The sequence below is a fragment of the Pelecanus crispus genome, chromosome 11 (genome assembly GCF_030463565.1).
Source record: "Pelecanus crispus isolate bPelCri1 chromosome 11, bPelCri1.pri, whole genome shotgun sequence".
NCBI classification, from domain to species: domain Eukaryota; kingdom Metazoa; phylum Chordata; class Aves; order Pelecaniformes; family Pelecanidae; genus Pelecanus; species Pelecanus crispus.
In genome coordinates, this window is record NC_134653.1 from 11,387,834 (window position 1) to 11,406,370 (window position 18,537).

An 18,537-nucleotide genomic window follows, 5' to 3' on the forward strand; every position below is an offset into this window, starting at 1 on the left:
TAGCTGTAGTGGACCGTATGTTTAATTTAAAAGCATTTGTCTGGAAAAAGTACTTTCAGGTTGCATTTACAGTCTGCATTTTGCAGCAACGATACAGTGGGAGGAGAGAAATTTTCTGAATATTTCCAGTGAAAGGAAATATGCTAACTTTTTTAAATGAGTGGTTGTTTCTAGATTGCATTGGACTTTATGTAAGCTATTGGTCATGGTGAAAAAGACCCAAGCCCCAAACATACTGCATTTCCAAACACTGAGTTATTGCAAATATTGTACTGAATGACAGCCCTGTACTCTTGTTTTCAATAAGCATTATCATTTTTTTAGAGGAAAACAGTAGAAGTAGGCTGTGCTGATCCCATTTCAAAAAGTCTTGTTTGGGATAGTGAAATTACCCTCATGATCCAGTGCTTTAAAGCAACCCAGTTTATCCTAATTGTGTTTAAAGCTTGTTGCTTTTGCCAAGTATTTATTTGCATGAATGTTTGTAGACTTAAATAAGCTAATTGAGGCCATATACAGACTTTCCTATTGCATACCTAACATTCAGTGCACTAGTGATATTTTTCAAACATGCACTGAAATGAAGAGTCAAGTTTTTAGGGCCTTTGTTTTTCAAGCCTTTGGAGAAGGCAGGCAGAGGTACTAATAACAGATTAAAAATGTAGACTGCAGAGACATAAAAACGGTATCATAGATGGAACTTGTCGTGGCCAAAATGACTTGGGAAGTAGGTGGTAAAAGTGCATTGGTGTAAGTTGGTGCCTTTGGTAAGCCAAGTGTTGCACGTAGTTATTGACTGAAACTTCTTGATACAAGAAATACTGCTAAGAATCAGTATTTTGGGAGCCTTTTGCTTCTGAGTACAGAGTAGATACTGCTATTAACAGTTGTGCCTTATCTTTTGTTTGTAAGGTAACCTGTCCACATTAGGTGATCACTGAACTTAAAAGTGATAGCATTTTATCTTAGGTTTTGAGAAGTAGTGTATATTGTAGAGCAGACAATTGGAACTGAGTAATCAGACATTAATTCAATTTCTGTTAAAGGATAAAAACAAACTAGTCTGTAACTGTAGTTCTCTCTCTTAATTTGCTGAACCTTCTGTTCAGTGATAAGTATGATCAACTAGATTTCACTTGTCTTCCAAGTGAAGCGACCTTCCAAGTTAAACATCAAAATGTAAGAGAGACTTTGATTCCCTAGCTCCCCCTCGTGTTAATGATCCAAAAGTTGTCTGGAATTTGCCTCCATGGGAAAGGAAGAACTTCAGACTTAACAGCATGAGTAGTCAGCTGAGCTGTATGATGAAAGTAGGCAGATTGATCTCTACTCAGTAGTAAAGTGACTGTGAACCTCCAGTGGAAAATGGCCCACGCACAAAGCACGTGTTTCCTTATAAGATGTATTAATTGCAAGGGTGACCAAGAAAAGGAGGATTGAGTTTAGGCTGTTTTACAAGGCATGGGTGTCTCTGTTAGAAAAACTGAACACAGTTGATGTGCTAACGAAAAGTTGACTGTTGTTTTTTTCCAGTTTCTCCTGTGCTTTCTTTTCTCTGCTATTAATTTGATTATAAGTTTTAGCAGGAAGCTTACTTTATAATGTGATATCCAGCTTTTTATTGTCGTATTTACTTTTTTTTTTGCCACTGTGTGTATTTCTGGGAACACTGAAATGAGTATGCCTTGGTTGTTGAAACTCCATCGTTTCTATTGCAGCTAGGGTTGCCCCTTTCTTGCATGTGCCGTGTGCCTTGTAACACTATGTTTGGATCTCAACATCAAATGGTAAGTTTGTCTTCCTTAAGAGCTCTTTTTTCTTTTTTTTTAAGAATTATTTAATTATTTAAAATATTATTAGTAATTATTTAACAGTACATTAATAATTACTTTTTCAACCTCTAAGTCTTCTGTGTTATAGCTATACAAATTGCAGATTGAAATCTTCTAAAAAGCCAGCAGCTTGTACCTTGGTCTTGTCATTTGCAAAATATTTTTAATGGCATATGGTATGGTGCTTTTTAGTTCAAGATTTCTAGAATAGGTGTAGTCAGAGGAACATTTACAAACAACATGATGTATTTGTGTTGTATTTTTCCCAAACGCTTTATCTGACCTTTGGGTTATTTTACCTTTGAGAAGAAAAAACTGCAAGCCACAAAGTCATTAAGAATATCTTCCAGAACTTTGGAATGCTGTCCATTTTCACTCTTAATGCATTTTTCCAGTTCAGCAGAAACAATTCTGTAATATAAATAAATAAATATCTTTTTCTTATTGATAACAGGATGTTGCTTTGTTGGACAGATTGATTAAAGATGATGTTGAGTCTGGAAAACTGCCTTTGTTGCTTGTGGCCAATGCTGGTAAGTGCTATGGACAAACAATAAAAAAATCACACTATTTTACAAATATATATAAAATCCAAAATAAAAATATATTTTCTTAAACAGCTTAGTGGTTGCATGTCAAGAAATACCAAGAAATATCTGAAGACCACACAATAATTATCTGTCTAGAGGGGTTTTTGTTTAACTGATTTAAAGTTGGATTGTACTGCTACAGTTCTGCTTATGTCAGTTGATGTATTAATATGACTAGAACTTATTTTAACGAGTGCAAATCTCTTGTGCCATCAACTTTATCTTTTAAAAATTGTATTTTTCTTCTGGTTAATTAAACAGAACTGCTCACGTACTTAAATTTTGTTCGAATGAAGGAGATGACTGTTACTTGCTTTAGAATTGGAAAAGTATCTAAGAAATTAATCTTGGTTTAGTTTCCTTTAGTTGAGGTCATACTTTGAACATACTAAAAATGTCTGCATTTCTTATCTGAGGCTGCTGAGTCTTTTAGTGCCTAGGACATATAATTTTCTAAGTATTTTTAATACATATTAACAAGCAAAACAAGTATCTTTATTTTTTTTGTCTAGAATTCCAGTTGCTCTTAAGTCACAATGAACCAGATACGAATACTGTGTAGTAGGCTCTTCTTAAACATCCTCTTTCCTGCTCTTGTGGGACATTTTGATGACAGTACAAGAGCTCCTTTTATGTAGAGTCCTAGTTTGCATGCTTATCCTTTGTGATTGCCTTTTTTCCTTTTCAACAAAGGGACACCAGGTGCTGGGCACACAGATAAACTTGGCCGACTGAAGGAACTTTGTGAGCAGTATAGTATGTGGCTCCATGTAGAAGGGTATGAAACTTGAAATTTATTTCTGTATAACTATATTCATTACAAAGTCTGACTATGGACAGCACATAATTCTGCAGCTAACCAGCTGGTAGAGGGCCACAGGACCATCTTTATTTTTGCCATGTGAAGCATTTTATATGGTTATAATTTTGTCACTGTATGAGATACAGATTGTTTTACACATACAGGAATAATTCATTGTAGTGGTTATTTCCACGTAGGTTAGTGGTTACTTTTACTCAGATGGTAATCTTATCTGCACTTGCTTTGAAGAGCTTGGAATATGAATAAAAAGACCTTATAGGACAAGTCAGGGGACACGTTTATACAGTGATCATTGGGAAGGAGAAAGGAGAATGAAATGAGTGTGGAAGAGATGACACTTTAATGAAGGTTGTCAAGAAGACAGCTGCAGGTGCAGTGTGCAGCATAACTGGGAGGAGGATTAAACCAAGAGGAAAAGAAATTCCAAGAACTTGGATAATGTTAATGAAGACTCCATTGCTCTAAGATTAATTTTTTTGAGCCTGGAGTTAAGAGACTCTGGTTTTCCTGATACTTCACTGTATAGTGTTATATTTGCATGCTATTTATTTCTAATACCAAATTGATGCTGAATTATGGGTAGGACTTCGGGGGATGATTTCACCAAAGGTTGGACTGAAACATTTTTAGATTGAAATGGATTTTTACCTTTGGGTTTTCAATCTTGGAATACCACGTAGCAACAGCTGCTGCATTGGTAATGAAAAATATATGAACAAAAATTACCTCCCTTTATGCATCAACGTGAAATATTTAAACTGAAGATTAAAATGCTATCTCTTAATACATTTTTAATATGTGCTAAAACCACTTTATTTTTCTAGTGTGAATTTGGCAACTTTGGCTTTGGGTTATGTCTCCTCTTCTGTACTGGTATGTTTTACTTTATAGCACAATATTAAGTTTCTAGATAGATTTTAAGGTCATGATCTAATAAAAATATATATGGCTTATGTTCTGCTTATTGTAATAACCTTCAGGCTGCTACAAAATGTGACAGCATGACTCTTACTCTGGGTTCCTGGCTGGGTCTCCCGGCTGTACCTGCAGTGACACTCTACAGGCATGAGGATCCATCTTTGGTATGTTTGACTTCTCAGGCATTATTCTCAAGATCTTGAGACTTTAATTTTGATCACAGTGTACTGTCTTATTCTTCATAAGCATCTAAATTATAACTTGCAAAAGCTCCCCTATTTAAGCTGTGACACATTGCATAAAGCTGGCAAAAATGGAATAATTGGAGAGGTTAATAGTGGTTTGTTTGTTTTCCTCTTTAGTCCTTAGCGGCTGGGCTGACATCAAGTCAGCCTGTAGAGAAGCTCCGTGCCCTGCCATTGTGGCTCTCCTTGCAGTACCTGGGCCACGATGGGATTGTGGAGAGGATAAAGCATGCCTCGCAACTAGTAAGCAACAGCTTGTTGGCACACTGTTTATGGATACTTTACTTCTTTGAGTATGGGTTGGAGACTGTTCTTAAGAATCCTCACCATCGGAATTAACAGTTTGAGTCTCCAAGCAGAAATAAAGTTCAGATAGCAATAATAGTACGAGTGATATCCAGATGGCTATCACAGAACACCATTACACTTAGGAATGTTTTTATAATAGTTGTTAATACATATTTTTGATTATTGCGATGTGTTGTACAAGAATCAACTACAGATATTGTAGTTGTTGACAGTACAGCATATTGGTTCATATTGTGTTACTCTGCTTTCATTTGTTTGTAGAGTGTTTGGGGGAGGGATGTGCTTTTACTGTTAGATTGTGTATTTTATTAGGTTTTTTTAATGAGAAATACTTAATCTTTGTTTTTTCTAAACAGTAAAACAATATAGTCACTTCTGTATTTTTACTGTTTTGCTTGAAAGCTGTTCAGAGAAAGATTTTCTTATTTTCCTACTCTACTTGTCATTGTATTGATTCAAGTAATAATAACTTACAAATGCCTGACAAAAAGGACTTCAAAACACTTCTTCAGATACAGTGGCAGGTGCAGTATTTTTGAAGTTGAGTCCTTACCCTAGTAAAAATTAAAGTCTAATATAATGTGTTAGTTAAATACATTGTTTATATGCAAAACATTTTTCCTTAAGGTACAGCACTTACTAAAAATTCAAGGAAGGGCAAAATGGGAAGTTTCTGTAATGGTTAGTGAAGAAGCTATTAGCATGAAAGACCTAAAAGAGTGACAAAGTATCATTTAGTCATAAGATTTTGTGGCATCTAAGGTTGACCTTAGCTTTTATAATAGTCTATTAATTGTCTTGAACCACAATGTAAGAATGTCTTTTCTAATGCAAATAATTTAGAAAGCCATCATAACCAGTTGCTATGGTAGCTTTGAGAAAATTAACTGTTCCGCTACACACCGTGCTTTAGTTAGTCAACGGAGTTGTATTATGTCTGGAACTTTGTCAACAAATATGCCAAGACTTTATTTTAATGAAAATCACTTTGTAGTCAGTGTTTTAATAAAAACAGAAAATATTTTTCCATTAAATTCTAAATTTGCAAATAAGAACTGGATGAATCTCTGATGCATTGTAGGGGTTTGCTCAGAAACAGAAATTATGGTAGTGACTACTTAATGTTTTTCAGAATAATTTTCAACTTCTAAAACTGTGTTTTTGCCTCTTCCTTTTGTTTTCCTTCTGCTGTGGTCTTTTAGAGTCAAAGGTTGCTGGAAAACTTGAAAAACCTGGATTTCATTAAAACTTCGGTACAGTCTATATTTAATACTTTGGTTGTATAGCTTAGTCTTTGCCTGATAAATGATAAGAATAACTTTGATTTTAAAAAAATTATTTAAAAATATTACTTAAATCATAGCTGTTGTTTTGAAGATGCTTGGTATCTTTCTAATTAAGTTCTGGTGTTCAATGAAATTGTGCAGCTTGGTTGTGTGTGATCTCTAGATTGCATTTGTTCCATTGCTGGGTACTCATGCACTTAGTGGAGCTGACAGAACAACATCCAGAAATTGTTTCCAGAGGTTGATTTAATTCCATTTAAAACATGGATTTGTTCAGTAATGCATTTATGAAACCAGTTTCCATAAGCCTCTCTAATACATTCTGCCTGCATCTGACCCTGCTGTTGAGATGATACTGTGAACCCTGTGAAATTGTACACAAAAATTATCCCAGCTGATGTTTCTGCACCAGAAATAGCTTTAGAAATTACATCTTGTATTCATTCCAAATTCAGTTTCTGTGACATATCCTGTTCAACAGGGTTTGGTGGTTTTACTCCCTGGCCCCTAAATTTAATTGACACTTGATGTAGAGAAAATATATTCAGCTTAGTTTTCTGGGGCAAGAAATAATTCATGGATCATTCTGAGTGACAATAACAATTTTTGTAAAAAATTTTTTTTCCAACAGTATTAGTGGCCTTGGGAGTTCAAGTTACTGTGGCACTTCCCCCTTCTACTTAAATCTTGCATTTTTAGGATTGTGAAACGTAGCCTCAGATTGCTTCCAGAAGTTGCCCAGTCCATTTCTCCTACCCACAAAGCAGGGTCAATTATAATCTTGTTATTCCTGCTGGAACTTTCTTGATGTTCTCCAATGAATCTGGGGCGATTTCCAAGAGAATTTTTTTTTAATGTTAATGTCTGAAAATACTTAAAGCTAAATAAACTATTTAGTATGGTATATTTGCTAATGAACTTGCTTAGGTTTCTTGCTTTATAGTGCCCAAATTTTAATTATGCATACCTTAAATCAATACAATCCTGCTTTAACTGAATAATGATTTACTTTCATGTGTGTACAGATACGTTTGGTCACACTCCTAGAGTTAACTTCTAATACTGAGATAGTGTGAACTTTGTTACTGCTGGCAAAACAAAATTATCTGCTTTGCTCAGCAGTCTAAGGAATTATGTACAATGTTAAATCTTTAAAAAAATGTGAAAATATATCTAATTTTTTTTTTTTTAAGGTTGAAGATGAACTGAGTTCACCAGTGGTGGTTTTCAAGTTCTTCCGGGAATATTCAAATAGAGGTATGTGATTTATTTAAAAACAAAACCAGAAAAACTCTGTATAGTTTTTTAAACTACTAATTCATAAATTAATTTGATGAGGTAAATGTTATGTAGTGCACTTCTCTTTTGTGTAACATGCTTTTAGAAAGGTTGTGAATGCTGGTCATAATCTAGTGCTGGAATCCATACATGTGATAGCTTCTTTTTTTAGATAGACTTCAGTGTTTTAAATTTTCATAACAAGTCATTTTCTGCCTTCTTGAGTGAGGAGAGTTTTGCATATGATTTTGGTCTTGAGAGCAGATGATGGAAGTCTCTCATAAGCTGCAAGATGTGTTTGAGTGTACTGATGGGGGAAGATCGTCCTCGGTTTTGTTCAGGTTTTCTGTTCCTTTTAAACGTCTAGTGGCTAGTTGCAAGAACCATGTTTCTCTGTTTTACTGATTACACTTGCTGTTGCAATAGTTTTAAAAATAGTAGAACACATTAGCAACAGCTCTGGAAATACTGTCATGGGTATACAGTAGTCATGTTACATGTGGCTCTGAGCAGAACATCCTTACTTAGATGTGCTGTCCAAGAAAGAGGATTTTTCTCCTGTCATTTGCAATGGAGGACATTGTGCTGTTTGTGTGTGCACACTCTAAGGGTGGGGAAATGTCCAGCTGGGTTGAGGCAAAAGACTGCTAGAAAACTTTGTTATGAGTGTTGATTTTCATTGTCTGTGGATTTTTTTTGTGTTGGGCAAGGGGGAGGCTTGGTTTTGGTTTTAATCTTAATTAGTGGTTGCACTTACAAAGTAAACCTGTTCATCCTGGTCCAGTGACTTGGGTGGACTGCTTTGTACGTTGATGCATTTATTTGAAAAGCTTTACTAGGGAGAAGTCACCAACCTTCATTATAAGGATGTAAGATGTTTGGCCATTTCTGCATGTTTTATGTGTATAATGGTCTCTTAAATCCTTCATATTATTTTTGTGTGGTTTAAAACAGAAAGTAATCAGTAAAACTTGATTAAAAAAAAAAAGTAGCTGAATGCTTCGAATTAAATATTGCAGCCTGCTGTGACAGGGTTTTGCTTTGTGAAAACATTGTTTTTATTTGCATTGGGGCATTTGAACCTCAAATCAGAGAAAAGTATTTTATTTGTTGTTTTTAAAACTAGTATATTCAGTGCTCTGTTTTACTTCTAGAATTTGTCATGTTCAGCATACATTTTTAAAAAAAACAAAAAAAAAATCCTTGTTAGTCTGCTTGAGGTCCAGTACATTGTGTAGATGTGTTACATTACTTGGGAAATGTAATTGTCTTTTATCTAAATTTTAGGTTGCCTTTTTGTTTAGTTAAGTAAATAAAAATCCACTTCTGTGATTCTTATATCTTTGGATTCAGATCAAACCTTGCATGCTGCACAGGCCTCAGCTATTCAGCACCCCATAATAAGCAACGAAAGACACATTTATGACACTTTGAATCAGTGGGTAAGAATGGATACTTTTTCTCTTGAGGAAAAAAGAAGTGACAATGGCATGCTTCCAGAGTTTCATCAGTAATTATAAAACCTTTGGTAGACTAGTTTGATAGTTATTCTTGATCTGATATCCTTCGCAAAACTAGGGGGCATTGTGGATTTGAAAAGATGAATTTGCTTTGAAGAAAAGTTGCTTTCACGTTTCTGATTAATTTATGTGTAATTATGACTGAAATTACTACTGCATCTTAAGCTTTTGGTAGCGCATGGTTTTTTTCCTTGGTCTTGTGGGAATATGTGAAAACTTTAGAACTCTTTAATCGGCTAGATACTTCATTGACAATGTCTGTGTATTCATGAATAGGCAGCCTTTCTTTTCCAGATCTTAAGAGAATTAATTCTAGAAACTCATGCTTTCAGAGAGCTGAGCACATAACTGTTTTGGATCAATTGCGTAGTAACCATGGCATATTTAATGACAATTTTGCAGAAACTTCTGACTTGTAACGCTTGTAGCTTATCCTGAATTTTCATGATTTTAACTATATGTCCAACTTCGTCATATTACCAGCAAGCTAAAGTATTTTATTACAGGAAGTGATTTTGAGAAATAGAGAAAACTGTGTTTAGCGTGTGGTTCTCTTTAGCTGTGGGAAGAGTCTAGCTTGACTCAGCAACTGCAGGAGGTCGTGCTCTGTACATTTCTTTAACTGTCCCTTATCCCTTCAGCTAGGAGAGCAGTTGGCACAGCTGGTTCCTGCCAGTGGAGTTGATGTGGTAGAACTGGAAGATGAAGGCACATGTGTGCGTTTTAGCCCACTAATGACTTCTGCAGGTAACAGTCACTTAATTCAGCCACTTGCAAAAACTGGGATTTGCTATAGAATTGTAGAACAATCTGCGGGTGTAGAAGCAGATATACTCAAGAAACGCTTAAGTATATTCTCCTATGGTGAGGATTTTTTTAATAAGCAAAACAAAACTATCCTGGCTTTATCATTCTGTCGTGCCTTGACAATGGGTGTGGTAGAGGTAGCTCAGCTGTTGTATGTGACATTGCATCACTACTTCTGCAGAGAATGACTTTGATTATTTTTTTAAATTCATTAGGAAAAGCAAGGGGAGAAACTCTTCCTTTCTGACAATTATAAAAGAAATATGAAGGATAAATTATCCCTACCTTTCCTTCTCTCAGCTGCTTAACACAAGAAGATGATGCTTGACCTTTCTGCACAGGTGTTTCAACACTGAAATGGTGCATGTGTTCAAAATATAACTACTTAACTAGAAGAATTATTTACTAAACCTGTAGGTGTTTCTATAATTACTGGTGTAGGAGGAAAAAAAATTAAAATCTGTGTTTTGGAAAGTGTCTTAAATTTCATGTTTAAGCCCGCACTGTATATGTACTTTGTGTAGACTCAGCAGATGCACAGAGCAACTTGCAGGGGCTCAGGGTGATGCATGGTATCTCCTTTTAGCTTGTGTGGTGAATAGCTTAGGCTATCAAAACACTCGACACTGATGTGAGAGGATCCTGGTGTACACTGAAAAGTAGATTTTAGAGTAAAATGATTTGGTGATGCTGTGATGATTTTTTCGGGGGGGTGGGGGGGGGGTGGGTTGTTTAAAAACAGCATGGAAGCTAATTCATTGTCTGTTTGGCTATGGGAAGAGGAATTTTTCTGATTCTAGCTACTTATGTAATGAAAAAGGGTATTGTCCTTATTAGTTTGTAACATCAGAAAATCCTTTTTATTAGCTTATTTTCTATGAAATCTTTAGCTCTCTCCATTTTGAGGTATCAGTGGCTAGATAACTGAAGGAAAAACACTCTTACATAGATCAAGATATTTCAGTACTCTCTGTAAGTTATATTTATGATCGACTTAGCATGGCTTCTTTACAGATTACTTATTTAATTCAGACATCTATGTGTATGTCCGTTCACTTGTATCACACACTAATACATCAGATCTTTAGTTTTAGGAACTGAAATACAAGATGTTGATCAGTTAGTAGACTGCTTAAAAATGAAGATACCAGTATTGACAAGTACATTGCAACTGAGAGAAGAATTTGAGCAAGAAGTGAGAAGAACAGTTGGCCTGTTGTATATTGAAGATCTCAGCTGGCCAGGATTAGGTGTTGTAAGGTAAATTTTTCAATACTTTCTTCATTATCTGTTTGGGTAGACTGTGCATTAACAGAAAGGAATAAGTGATCTTTTTAGTGGCGATTTGTATGTCTTGGTTGCTGATTAGTATCTGGCTTTGCTCCCATTGAAGCTTTTGAGTGCTTTGTAAAAAAATATCTTTTTAATGTTGCTTACTTTGAGGTGTTTTTTGGTGGTGTTTTGTTTTTTTTAAGAAAAGCTGAAGAGCTGTTTTGCAAAATTAGGGCAACAGTTCTGATATTGGAGGCAGTGTGTGGATCTGTTAGATGGATATGTAATATGCAAGTGCATCCTACTGTATAACTTTGATTTTTATCTATAATGGGATTCACTAATATACTGAATAAAACCCTTCAAGTGTCTGTTCCGATCCTCCGATACTGCCTGCTGGGAAGGATTCTGTGTAGTCAAAACAGTTGAAGTATAATCAATATATTACCTAGAAATCCGTTGTGTTCAGTTAAGCTTGCAGCAGCACCCACCCCCCCACCCCCCCCCACCCCCCCACCCCCGCTAATAAACTTGTTGATCTAAGCTGTAATGTTTTGAGGCTTTTGGTTCGTAAAATACAGAAATTTCTAGAAACATGGTAAATGTCTATATATTTTTGTATGTACTGTAAAGTGAAATTACCATCTTCTGGCTTGGTTTGAAGATACAACTATCACAGCGATGGGAAGAATGATGACAAACAAGAAAAAGAACTAGAAAAAATCAATACAGAACTTCTGAAAAAATTAAATGAACTGGAGTCGGATCTCACTTTTTCTTTGGGTAACTGCACTATTTAAAAAACTTCTGTTCAAGCTAACAGTCATTTTAGTGGCTGTATTATAACGGTTCAATAGGTCATTCGTACATAGGTCATCATAATGCAAAATTACACTGCTGCATATGTGGTTATTGTGGAAACAACATCTGTAACTTTGTTTCCTCCTCAGCCCTGTTTCAGTTGGTAAATGTTCAGCAGGGTGAGCAAGGTGCACTGTTTGCAGAACTACTTGTGAAAACTGCCTTATGAGCAACTAAACCAAAAAGCATTTCCTTGTCAGAAGGAACAAAAGCTGCAGTGTTCCTCTTCATAACTGAGCCTTCTCAGTTAGTGCTGTATCTAGTGAATGGCAGGTCTTATTCAAAACCCACTGACCAGTTTACTGCTTTCTGTAGGTAGATTAAAAGCTTCAGGTGACTTTCATGATAATTAGCAGCACTTTCACATTTACAGTGTCACATTATAGCTGAAATAATATTAATTTGCTTACTCAGAACTCTGATCTTTTTCTAGTCAGCTTTCAAAAATTAAGTGCCCTAGAATTGTGGAACCAAGTAATCTGTAAATGGCAGAAAGTAATGAGTTTGAAGCATATTCAACCCTAATATTTGTTATACAACTCCTTGGCTATATAAAATACCTGCTGTTTTTCTTGTTTAGATGTTGGGTTTTTTCTCTTTTTGAAAACCCACAGGGCTGAGCTTTTTCAGTCTGCATAATTTATACCTATGCAGATACTGCCCTTAATTACTGAAGTGTGTGTGTGTATGTATTAGGATTTCCAGATTCGCAAGCATGAGTGTTGCACCTGTTGCGAGAATGCATTTTTGTACATCACAAAGACTTTGATTCTCCCTGTGCTCACAGGTCCAGAATTTGGAGGGCAGAAGAACTGTGTGTATATTGGCATGGTAACTGATGATCTGGACGTGTCGGAGTTAGTTGAAACTATTGCAGCAACAGGCAGAGAAATTGAAGAAAATTCAAGAGTATGTATTAATAAGTCACACAGCATTTCAGCGCCTTCTTTTTTCCTCTTCCATATTGGCTTCAGGACATGGTTTTGTTCTTTGTGAAAGTAAAAATTGTATTTGCCCACAACAAATTGTATTAATTACTGTGGAAGTAATAATCTGTGGCCACATAAGGAAAGTCCTGTTACAGGATTCTGATATTCTGTGGATGACCTGATTTCTGTGGTCTGATTTTTTTTCATGGTCCTGTGTTCAGTAGTTCCAATGAAAAACTTCAGTAGTACTGAAATAGGCTCATTTTATCACTAAAATTTAAGCTGGAGAAAAAAAAAAAAGAAGGTGGGGGCTGATTGTGAGCTGGTGTTTCTCATCACTGCTAGATGCAGTGGGATTGAGATTGTTTATACCAGCTTTAAAATAAGACTGTGCCCTAAAATGTGTGAAAAATTTTAAACTAGTGGCTGAAAAATGGAAATTACAAATTACCTTTTGAAGTAATAAAGCTGATGATGCAACTCCTTTTTGTAAAAGCATTTACCTGATTAGAGTTCTCCAAATGTTCTTTAAGTAGAATTCCTAAATGACCTGCATCGCAAATGAATGTCCTTTCATTCCTCTAGCGTTGGGCATTTAATTTCCTCACCTAAAAATAAATAGAACTTCAGAAATCCTTTGCCTATTTCTGCCCATAGGCATATGTTGATTTTGGCAATGAAACTTTTTCTAACAGTGTTTTCTGGAGACTTTCTGCCCACTCTTGACTTCCTATGCTGTTTTGAGGGTGAGATGAAAGATGGCTTGCCTGTAGAGTACCTTCATTTTTTTAACTGTTGTAGTTGAGAGATTAGGAACCAAATGTTGGAATATGGGCCACTCTGATCCTGAAGCTTCTAGGGAGGAGCAAAGAGTAGTGGAGGACTTGGAAAGATGCAGTCCTTGGAACCAGCTACAGTAAATCCGTGGTACTGAAAGGATCTTACACCAATTGATCCAAAACTGAGAAGCAGAACCAATCGGTGAGAATGACACTTGCATCGTTTAGATAAGTGATGTTTGGTACAAGAGGGAAGCTTTTAGAAAAAAAAAAACCCTACTCCAGTACCAGCAAGCCCTTAGGACACATAGATAAGCACACTAAAAGGCAGAACCAAAATTTAAGACAAACACCTTGACTGGACGAGAAAACACGGTGGTTCTTCCTTGTACTCTAAATGCAACCCCTTCTGTATAGAATCATAGAATCGTTCAGGTTGGAAAAGACCTTTAAGATCATCCAGTCCAACCATTAACCTAACACTACCAAGTCCACCACTAAACCAATTAAGGGTAGAGTAGCAATTTCGTGTTTCCTGGCTTGGTGGCTGGATTATTTTTTAATGAAAGTAAAAACTAGGAATCATTAACGTTGGAAAGGATCTCTAAGATCATCAGTCCAATCATCAACCCAACACCACCATGCCCACTAAACCATGTCCCAAAGTGCCACGTCTACCCGTTCTTTTGAACACTTCCAGGGATGGTGACTCCACCACCTCTCTGGGCAGCCTGTTCCAATGCTTGACTACCCTTTCCGTGAAGAAATTTCTCCTAATACCCAATCTAAACCTTCCCTGACACAGCTTGAGCCCATTTCCTCTGATCCTATCGCTAGCTACTTGGGAGAAGAGCCCAACACCCACCTCACTACAACCTCCTTTCAGGTAGCTGTAGAGAGCAATAAGGTCTCCCCTCAGCCTCCTCTTCTCTAGGCAAAACAACCCCAGTTCCCTCAGCCGCTCCTCATAAGGCCTGTGCTCCAGACCCTTCACCAGCTTCGTTTGCCCTTCTCTGAACACGCTCCAGCACCTCAATGTCTTTCTTGTACTGAGGGGCCCAAAACTGGACACAGTATTTGAGGTGCGGCCTCACCAGCACCGAGTACAGGGGGACAATCACTTCCCTGCTCCTGCTGGCCACACTATTCCTGATACAAGCCAGGATGCTGTTGGCCGCCTTGGCCACCTGGGCACACTGCTGGCTCATGTTCAGCCGGCTGTCAACCAGCATCCCCAGGTCCTTTTCAGCCAGGCAACTTTGCAGCCACTCTTCCCCAAGCCTGTAGCGTTGCATGGGGTTATTGTGACCCAAGTGCAGGACTGGGCACTTGGCCTTGTTGAACCTCATACAGCTGGCCTCGGCCCATCGCTCCAGCCTGTCCGGATCCCTCTGCAGGGTCATCCTACCCTCCAGCAGATTGACACTCCCACCCAGTTTGCTGTCACCTGCAAACTCAGTTGCACTCCCTTCTGAGGCCAGTACATTGGGGTATTTAGCTTGCTGTGGTGGTCAGTTCTTGGCTTGCCTCTCCCCCAGGGAAAAGGAGCAGCTTCCTCTTTTTCCTTTGTTTTTATTAACTGACAGTAACCCTAATTTTTGGCATTTTGGAGGAAGTGCCTGTCATCTAGGCCTTGTGCAATATTAAAGCCCGTATTAAGTTACGGAAATTGGCATTTGTCTTGCATGTGACAAAATTGTGACTTTGTTTTTTGATCTCTTGGGCTTGTTCATTTATTGCCTCTGGAGCTCTCCCAGTAAGCTGCTTGTCTTTTGCAGTGTAAAACATCACTGGTGCTGGCATAGGACGCCACAGGGATCAGATTGGCAGTTGTATATTAAATTTGAAAAACAAAGTTGAACCTGTAGTTAAACTGACACATACCTGGTTAGACTTATTGTGAGGGTGGTTTAAGTACTCGACACTTAGAGAAACCAAAATCTACTCTATAAACCTAAAAATTCTTCCCAGTCAGGTTCAGCATCTGACGAATGCTTATGTGCTAAGCAGATCTTTGGAGAATTTGGGTCACAGGCTCGTCTCTAAGTAAAAGAAAAAATATATACCATTTCTGTTTAAAATTACCTTCTGCCCTCTGGGTGCATCTTTTAAAAATCCTGCAGTCAGCCTATACGTTCTTTAATTTACTGTCATAATGAAATAGTGCTTGTCAAATACTGTCTTAAAGTAGAAAAATATCCGCATCCTCAAAATCTGAACTAAAAAGACAGTTTCAAGTCCAAATAATATATATAATAATGTAATTTCTGTTTTTTTTATTAGCTGTTGGAAAACATGACTGAAGTTGTTAGAAAAGGAATACAGGAAGCACAACTTCAGCTTCAGAAAGCAAATGAAGAACGACTTCTGGAAGAGGTAAGGCTATAAAATCAGTTATCTAGGTAACTTGAAATAACTTGTCACGACGTAGGTAGCTTGCTCACCAGCCAGTGTTTCATTGTGTACTTTGCAGGGACTGCTACGACAAATACCTGTAGTAGGCTCTGTGCTGAACTGGTTTTCTCCGTTCCAAGCCTCGCCAAAGGGAAGAACATTTAATTTAACAGCAGGTAGGACTCAGTGCATCTGCAGCCATGTTATGCTGTCATTCGAACTGTTTCCAATTTTATACTAAAATTGCAGCACAGTGCTGATTTGATCGTGAGTGACACAATCCACCCTCAGGACGTAAAAGAACATGCTCTTTACTATTTCTGTAACGCCCAATATGACAATCTTCTAACCTCACTTGTACGATTTACATTTTGTTCTTGCATGTTGAGTCACATTAAAAAAAGCTGTATTAGACGTTGGCATTTATTAATGCAGGACTCATTTCTGTGACTTTTGGCTGCATATGCTGCAAAAGTTTGGCCTTTGTGCTATGTTTATAAATACATGTAAGCTAGCAGGGTAGCTCAGGTCTTGGAACGTTGCTACCCCATGTATACGCACCTGTATCCTCTTGAGCGTGCTTGCAAAGTGGCACTTGGATGTTCCGCTGTGCTACTGGAACTTGATGTCTCTGAAATCCTGGTTTGAGATATCATCTGGCTATTGCCACATTGAGAAAGTACTAGTTTGCCTGCTAAATAGTGCAATGTCTGACAAGGACAGGCTAAAACTAGCTGAGGACTAGCGTGAACGTGGCTTTGTGGGAGACAGTAATGAATGGAATATTACCATGTAAAAAATTATTATTTCACTCATGTATTTGTAATTCATGTCTGGTGATGTGAAAAGAACTGTCTGTAGCTCTTACATCATTAAGACTGGTGTACTAACGTAATTACTTTCTGAAATGATAACTTTTCACTGTAAAAATTGTGGCAGTCTTTAAGAATATTCCTGAACTCGGCAAAGTGTCTGCCGGACCTAGAACAATAGCCCAGCTTTGAGTGTCTCGCTGTAAACGCCCAGGAAGGCTTTCTGCTGTATTTGGGATCTTTCTGATTCTTGATGCACCAGCTGGAAGGCTCTTATGGCAGGGAACAGCAAGGCTTCCTTGGGGATACTTCCCCCCCCCATAACTAGACGCCCCTTCCAAGTGCACTGCTCAGTAGCTTGCAGCTGGGAATACGTCAAGTGCCCAGTGGAGAAGGGGAAAGGGATTATCGGGTGTAGCAGTGTTGTGAAGTGAGTGTGAGGGGAAATTTGTTCATCTTTGTAAGTCTCCGCGCTCATGTCCCCAGGCACTCAGAAATGGATTACCACCGAGTGGCCGTTCCATCCCAACCTAGCACATGCAGTTTCAGAAATGTGCAGTAAAAATAAGATTGTTACACACCTTATAAATACAGATGAACAGAAAACTTGTCCAGTTTTTGCTATATTCAACTTGATACGTTTTTTTTTTTCCTAACCTGCAGGTTCTCTAGAATCCACAGAAGCTACATACCTATCAAAAGCCCAAGGAACAGGCACTACTCCACCACCAACTCCTACTGCCAGCCTTGCAAAGCAAAGACTTCCTGGTAAGTTTTGAAGTCTTAGGTTTATTTCTAAAACTTGCTAAAACATCTGCTGGCTGAGTTGTGCGACACAGGAAGACCCACATGATTTTCTGTCTCCCATAATATCTGGAACTAGAGCTCACCTTCTAGTGCCTTAAGTCTGCCTTAAAAACCTTAATTTAAACATGGCACAGAACACCAGCCCCATCTGTTTTCTCCCCAAGAATTCTTCCTCGGACTACAGGAAGTTGTTATCCCATTAACTAACAACCGCCTATGAAGTCTGGAATCTTCTTCTGGAATATTATGAGGTTATTGAGATTTTAAAAATGAGCAGGTAAACAAGCCGAAAGTTTTATTTGAAATAAAAGTGTAACTAATGTGTAACCATGTATTTGAGCAACTGTATTTCTGTTGCTACCTAATATTTTGTGGACAAAGTCATTCTAAGGTGAAGATCTATTAAATCTGTGATACTTTCTGTGTAGTTATATTAGTAATTAATGTTGATTTGACTGGCAGGGAAACCATAGTTTTAACTCACCTTCTGAGGTGGTTGGCTTCCAGCCTGCGATTTTTTTCAGTGCAAGTTTTTACCCTAGAACAACTTCACTGTGCATATGGACAGCTTGGTTTGCAGCTGAATTTTAAGTCTCTGTGCACGTAGGATAAAATAACAGGTGCTATCGCCTTGCATACGTATCTTAACTGCAAGCAAGTATGTTTATGTTTAGGGTACAATTTAGCACCCAAATAAAAGCTATTTCTTTGCAGTTGTAAAATTCAGATTCTTTCTTTGAAACTTAACTTGTGTGTACCACATCTTGTATTTGCCGCCTTCGTTGGTACTGTATGCTTCAAACACTTCACAGGTCAGAAAATTTTTAAAAGGTCTCTAAGAAGTTCTGATGCGTTCAGTGAGACCAGTTCAGTCAGCCACTGTGATGACCTGGAGAAGATGGATCAGAGACCCCCAGCTCTGTCCCCTGGCCAAGAGGAAGGACCTTTGGAGACAGAAAAAACAGAGGAGCCGAAGGAGGCGGCACAGGCCACAAAGACAGACACTGAGGACGCTCAAAGTGACAAATCGCCACGCGACTGCACAAAGGTGGAGGAACAAGAAAGTCAAAGATAA

General features: G+C 37.7%; 1 protein-coding gene across 2 annotated transcripts in view; it reads left to right on the forward strand.

The window, feature by feature from the left end:
* The window catches only part of PDXDC1 (pyridoxal dependent decarboxylase domain containing 1), a 32,433-nt gene extending 13,896 nt beyond the window's left edge, over positions 1 to 18,537 (forward strand). For both annotated transcript variants that reach the window (XM_075718362.1, XM_075718361.1), the window contains 17 exons: positions 1,719 to 1,787; positions 2,287 to 2,365; positions 3,116 to 3,200; positions 4,070 to 4,118; positions 4,226 to 4,327; positions 4,526 to 4,651; positions 5,920 to 5,970; positions 7,197 to 7,260; positions 8,635 to 8,723; positions 9,443 to 9,548; positions 10,697 to 10,868; positions 11,545 to 11,663; positions 12,529 to 12,650; positions 15,733 to 15,825; positions 15,923 to 16,019; positions 17,319 to 17,423; positions 18,275 to 18,537. In XM_075718362.1, the coding sequence (XP_075574477.1) occupies positions 1,719 to 1,787; positions 2,287 to 2,365; positions 3,116 to 3,200; positions 4,070 to 4,118; positions 4,226 to 4,327; positions 4,526 to 4,651; positions 5,920 to 5,970; positions 7,197 to 7,260; positions 8,635 to 8,723; positions 9,443 to 9,548; positions 10,697 to 10,868; positions 11,545 to 11,663; positions 12,529 to 12,650; positions 15,733 to 15,825; positions 15,923 to 16,019; positions 17,319 to 17,423; positions 18,275 to 18,537 (1,791 nt within the window). The remainder of the gene's footprint in view (positions 1 to 1,718; positions 1,788 to 2,286; positions 2,366 to 3,115; positions 3,201 to 4,069; positions 4,119 to 4,225; positions 4,328 to 4,525; positions 4,652 to 5,919; positions 5,971 to 7,196; positions 7,261 to 8,634; positions 8,724 to 9,442; positions 9,549 to 10,696; positions 10,869 to 11,544; positions 11,664 to 12,528; positions 12,651 to 15,732; positions 15,826 to 15,922; positions 16,020 to 17,318; positions 17,424 to 18,274) is intronic.